The 6,000-nt window shown below is 43.6% G+C and overlaps 1 protein-coding gene across 4 annotated transcripts in view; it reads right to left on the bottom strand.

The window, feature by feature from the left end:
• The window catches only part of PRDM4 (PR/SET domain 4), a 780,070-nt gene that overhangs the window by 705,918 nt on the left and 68,152 nt on the right, over positions 1-6,000 (bottom strand). For all 4 annotated transcript variants that reach the window (XM_044088574.1, XM_044088573.1, XM_044088575.1 and 1 more), the window contains one exon: positions 652-733. In XM_044088574.1, the coding sequence (XP_043944509.1) occupies positions 652-665 (14 nt within the window). In that variant the 5' untranslated portion in view covers positions 666-733. The remainder of the gene's footprint in view (positions 1-651; positions 734-6,000) is intronic.

Here is a 6,000-nt window from a genome sequence, read left to right as displayed (position 1 = left end):
GCTTAATCACTGAAAATTCATATCCTGCAAGTAGTCTGAGTACTACTTTCTCCATAGCAACAGCAGAGGTCCATATGTAAAGATGTACTGTACAGATTACAATTTGATACACATGAAGAATAATCACCCATCCACAACACAAAAATCACTCTCTTTGTAACAATGGATAATTTCGGGCTGGGCTCAAGTACATTCAGCCTCTGCTGAAAAACAGCAGATATGAAAGGGCAAGTAATAAGTGTATCGGCTTAAAAAGCCACTAACTTTCCACACTTTCAAAGGAATAAAAGGCAATGTACACTGTGCTTTTGGTGTGAAACTACAGCTAATCTTACAGCAAAATGCACTTTATGATTCATACTGCAAAACTACACAAACATTTGTTTTGATGCTTTTTGCAGTAAATGAAATATAAACAAAAATAATGGCCCTGACTCCAAAAAAGACTTGCACTCAGTGTAGACAGCAGGTATTTTAGAATCTGGTCCCCACAGTAGGTCTGTCTAGATGCCACTTACACCGTGAGCAGGGCTTTCGGAATCAGGGTATACTTACCAGCAACTCTTTTGCAATCTGTCCCAGCTACTCACAAGCATAACAATTTATATCAGTTAAGATACAGAAAACAATTCACTTCATGTAAGTAGTTACCTGATGTTATGCATTCATTCTTTCCTCGATCAATTACTTAACATTATTTTCACTTAAGGCTCCATTTTCCAGTTTTTTTAACCTAAAAAACAGGCACACAATACAAGTATTTAGCAATTTAGTTCAAGCACAAGTGAAATGACTATACATCTACTTTACATTTGTTAGAGTGAGTGCAACTGTTAAGACCAGGACTCACCATGGACTACACAAGAAGCACAAAGGCACAAAGCTACCCTCCCAATTACATTTGCGGAATCAGCAGCACCTACTTAAAGGAAGATTGCTGCTAATCTTAACAACTGTCCATAAGTATATACTGCATTAAGGTTTATTAATTAATGAAGAGAGAAAGTACAGTTGTGTACCTGCCATAAATGTAGATGTTCGAGTGTATTCACTGTTGCAGTCATTACACTTAGGTTATCCTGCTGGCAGGCTACCCGCAGTTGGCCTGAATTCCAAAGTCCTGGTCCAACATCTGTTGCTGTTGCCTCTTCCCTGACGTTGGTGCGCCAGGGGTATAAAATATGCAGCCAACGCCATTTTCTTCAGTTTTTCTTGCCCCAGATGTCAGGTGCCCCCAAAAGGGTAGGCTGTAAAAATTATGATCATAAAAAAGCATGCACATAACCTTCATCTACAAGCAAATACACCACATAGGTTGTACAGAATAGATAGGTACAGATAAGTCCCAGCAAAGAAAAAGGGGGATGGTGGGAGTGTAACCTGGACTGCAACAGTGAATACACTTGAACATCTACACTTATGGTAGGTACACAACTGTACTATGTTCATCACGTTTCACTGTTGCAGTCATTACACTTGGGTTGAATCCTAAAGCTGAGGTTGGGCGGCTGGGCCTAAATAGAGTTTGGAGTGGCTATGAGGCCCTGCAGAACTGCAGTGGCAAAGCCTGCTTTGGATGTAGAGTAGAGAGGTAAATGGTAGTGCTTTGTAAAAGTGTGCACTGAAGTCCATGTTGCAGCCTCCAAAATATCCTTGGTTGGTACTCCTCTGAGGAAGGCTGCTGAAGTGGCTGCTGCTCTGGTAGAATGTGGCCTAATGCCCTTGGGCACTAATTTGCCATGTTGTGAATAGCAGAAACGAATGCAGTGGCCTATCCATTTTGAAATAGTCTACTTTGAAATGGCTTTTCCTTGGGAACCGGCAGCGTATGCCACTAAGAGTTGCTCAGTCTTTCTGAAGGCTTTAGTCTTGTCCAAGTAAAAGCATAGCTGTCTGTGTATGTCCAAAGTATGAAGAAGTCTCTCCCCCTTATTCTGTGGGTTTGGATAAAAGGTAGGCAAATGTATGGTTTGGTTAAGAGCCATGCTGGACACTACCTTAGGCATAAATGTCGGGCTTGCCCTTAGAGAAACCCTGTCCTGATGGAAAATAAAATAAAAGGTTCCACAGCCATTTGTGCCTGTAACTGAGACTCTTCTTGCTGAAGTTATTGCTAGGAGAAGAGCGGTTTTCCATGAAAAGTATTTTACCTCTGCTGTATTGGCTGACTCAAAAGGATGCAGTGTGAGTTTTTCCAAGACAAAATTGAGGTCCCATGTAGGTACTGGAGCTCTCCTTGGAGGTCTTATGTTTTTGGCCCCTCTGAGAAACTATCTTAGCAGTGGATGAGAAAAAATAGGTGGGTCCATACTGTAATGAGCTGAAATGGCAGAGGCATGGATCTTAATTGATGAGAAGGATAGGCCTTTGTCCAGCATCTCAGTTAGGTATTGCAAAATCTGAGGAATATTTGGTTCAAGCGAGTCAATTCCCTGCGCTTGGTTCCAAGCACAGAATCTCTTCCATTTTTCTGCGTAAGATTTTCTGGTGCTGGGCCTCCTGGCCTCCAAAATAACATCCATAACTGCTTTAGAGAGAGGTGTGTTCTGAATGATTACATTATCCGCCATGCAGCCAGATTTAGGGTTCTGAGTTGACTGTGCAGGATCTGATTGTTCTGCTGGGTCAGCAAATGAGGTATTAGAGGCAATGTCCAGGCTGGGCTTTGAGACAAGCTCTTTAGGATTGGGTACCAGTGCTGGCGTGGCCAGCCTGGGGCAATCAGTATCATTTCTGGCTTCTTGTCCGACCTTTAGGAGTACCTTGGAGAGGAGAGGTAGAGGAGGGAAGGCATACACTGTAAGGGCTTTCCAGCTGAATGAAAGGGCGTCCACTTTCCATGCTTGCTTGTGATAAGTCCGAGTGCAGAATCTCTGTAGCTGGCAGTTGTGAGGTGAGGCGAATAGATCTATGTCTGGGCATCTTCATTTCCCTGTTATCATGTTGAAGATTTGTGGATCCAGTTTCCACTCGTGAGGATCCATGAGGTTTCTGCTTAGTTCGTCTGCCAAAGTATTTGTCTTTCCTGGCAGGAATTGTGCTTGCAGATGTACTTGATAAGTCAATACTGTGTTCCACAAAGTCATGGCTTGCCTGCACAGGGGGTAGGAATGTGTACCCCCTTGCTTGTTTATGTACCACATGACTGTAGTATTGTCCATCTTTATCAGTAGTTGTCCTGGATGAAGTAGGTTCCTGAAGGCTGTCAGGGCATTTTGTACAGCTAGCATCGCTTTTTGATTGATATGAAGATGCATTTGGTTTGTGGGCCATGTGCCCTGAATACATTTTCCTGCCATGTGCACCCCCCAGGCATAATCTGATGCATCTGTTGTTAGTGTCTGCCTGACAGTGGGTAAGGTGAATGGCTGCCCCTTGTTGTTGACAGGCCTGTGCCCACCATAGAAATTCCTGTTGTATGCAGGGAATGAGAGTAATTACTGTTTCCAAGCTGTGGCAATGTTGAGTCCAAACACTTTTTAGATATCATTGTCGTTTCCTCATATGCAGTCTTGCATATGGAATTAGTAGAATGCAGGATGCCATGTAGCCCAGAGCCGGCAGAATTTTTCTTGCAGATAACTGGGTCTTTGTTGCCATGTCTTTGAAGTAAGAAGTCAGATGCCTTTGTTTGTCTGGCGTGAGATAAGCCATCTGGGCAGTTGTATTTAAGCTTGCACCCAGGAATATTATCTCTTGAGAGGGCACTAGTTTTGATTTCTTTTTGTTTACTGTGTACCCTAGGCAAATTAGTAATCTTTTTACAAATGCCAGATGCTGTAGTAGAATACCTTTGTCCTCTGCTTGAATAAGGCAGTCGTCCAAGTAGGGGTATATTTGCATTCATCTTTGTCTGCAAAATGAAATTACTGGTGCCAGACATTTTGTGAAGACCCTGGGCACAGTAGATAAGCCAAAGGGCAGTGCAGAAAATTGGTAGTGCATTGAGCCAGCTATGAATCTGAGGTATCTTCTGCAAGACTGTCTGATTGGGACATGCAGGTATGTCTCTTTGAGGTCCAGAGTTATAAGCCAAGCCTTCTTGTCCAGCATGGGCAGAAGCTGCTGTAGAGTCAACATTTTGAATTTTGGAATGTCCAGAAAAGTATTTAGAATAGACAGGTCCAGAATTGGTCTCCAGGCTTTGTCCTTTCTTGGTACTAAGAAAAGTCTTGAGTAAAATCCTTGTCTCTGCTCTTGTTGTGGCATTGGCTGAATAGCCCCCATGTCCATGAGAGATGAAACTTGTTTTTGTGCCTCTTGCCGTTGATTGCGTGACAGGTCTGGCATACCTTTTGCCTTTGGAAGGGTGTGAAAGTGGAACCTGTAGCCCTGAGAGACTATATTTAAGACCCATTTATCCTGTGCGATCTTGTGCCAGTTTTGTGAAAAAAGTGCTAGCTTTCCCCCTAAGGGTGCTGCCAAAAAAATAAGTGCTTGGCATTGGCAGAGGGAAGTCATTGGGACTGTTTTCTATAAGGCTGTGATTTGTCTTCTCCGCTTTTGGAGGTAGAAGCACCCCATTGTTTGGGCCTGTATGAGCCCCGGGGCTGTTGCCTGCCTCTAGGGTGTCTGAATCTGCCTCTTTGTGGTCTGTCTGAAACTGGAAAGGAACAATTCTTAGAGGGACAGTTCCTGCTAAATCTGGGCGGCTGTACCTGTAAGAAATCCTTTATTGTCTGCATAGATTTTGCCTTATCCTCCATTTTCTTTAACACCTCCTCTGCCTTAACACCAAAGTATCATGCTATAATAGACCATCCAATAATTTTGCTTTAACATGATCAGGCAGATTCTGTTCCTTTAACCAAGCATGCCTTCTAATAACAGAACCTGTAACAGCGGCCCTGCACGAGGCCTCCAGTGAATCATAGCCACATTGCAAAGTATGTTTTCCCACTTGTTCAGCTGCATGCAATAAATCCTGCAATTCATTGTCCTCAGTACATTCAGAATTTGTCAACATTTTTTGTTTTAACAAAGACATTAAATATTGCTGATATTTGAGCATATGAAACTGACAATTTAAAGCCCTTACAGCCAAGGTAGCAGAAGTGTAAACTTTTTTTCCCCCATCTGTCCAAAGCCCTAGAATCTCTGTCTAAGGGGACAGGGTTTTTGGCAGAAGCATCCTTGACCCCTTTGGGACCCTGTGAGATAGTTTCTGGGTCAGCAAGCAGCAGGGTTTTGTAAAGAAATTTATGGGTGTCTGGGACCCTGTAGTATCTGTCCAGCTTAACAGAGAAAACATCATCTACTATGTCTAGAACAGGGGGAATTGCAAGAGGTCTGTGCTGAGGAAGTAAAAGAAAGTCTCTAAGTCTTTTCTTAGAATCCGAATAATCCTGGCTCTCCCAATGGAAATGCTCCCTCATGGTATGCAGGGTTTCCCCAAAAGAATAGTCCTCAGGAGGAGAATCTCAAGGAATAGAATCTTCAGCATCAGAATCCTCATAGGGAGGAACAGAATATCCCTGATCAGAAGAGGAATCAGAGGAAATGGAAACCCGATCAGAGGAATCATATTCAGTGTCTTGCCTAGGCCTCTTAACAGGAGGGGGATGGGAACCCCTGATCAAAGTAATTAGATCTTCGGCCATTTTGAGCATCTGTTTCTTAGGCATAGAAGCCTGTCCTGGAGAATGCTGTACTGGTTTCCTTGTCTTTAAAACTGTTTTAGACTTTGTCTTGGATGCTGAAGTAGGCTTTATATAAAGTTGTGCAAGTCTGAAGACTCCCTCAGAAGCCGATGCCTGCTCAGCGGCTCCAGACCCATCTGAGGGATTAATTTCCGAAGGGCCAATACCTTGAGTATCCAGAGGCCTAGCGGTCTCCACGTGGGAGTCGGAGGCGGCCTGCGGCTCAGAGGTAGCAGGAGTCAGGGGCTGCAAAAGCACCTCACTGAGCACCGGCGAACTGGCGACTGGCCTAGAAGAGGCTTCATCGTCGGTTTTGGACCTCGGATGCTTGTCCTTGTCTTTATCCTTGCATTTTTTATGA

This window comes from Protopterus annectens, chromosome 11.part0 (assembly GCF_019279795.1).
Source record: "Protopterus annectens isolate FY-2018-M chromosome 11.part0, PAN1.0, whole genome shotgun sequence".
Lineage (NCBI taxonomy): Eukaryota > Metazoa > Chordata > Ceratodontiformes > Protopteridae > Protopterus > Protopterus annectens.
The sequence above is the reverse complement of the archived record's forward strand: the minus strand, read 5'-3'. Positions and strand labels throughout refer to the sequence as shown.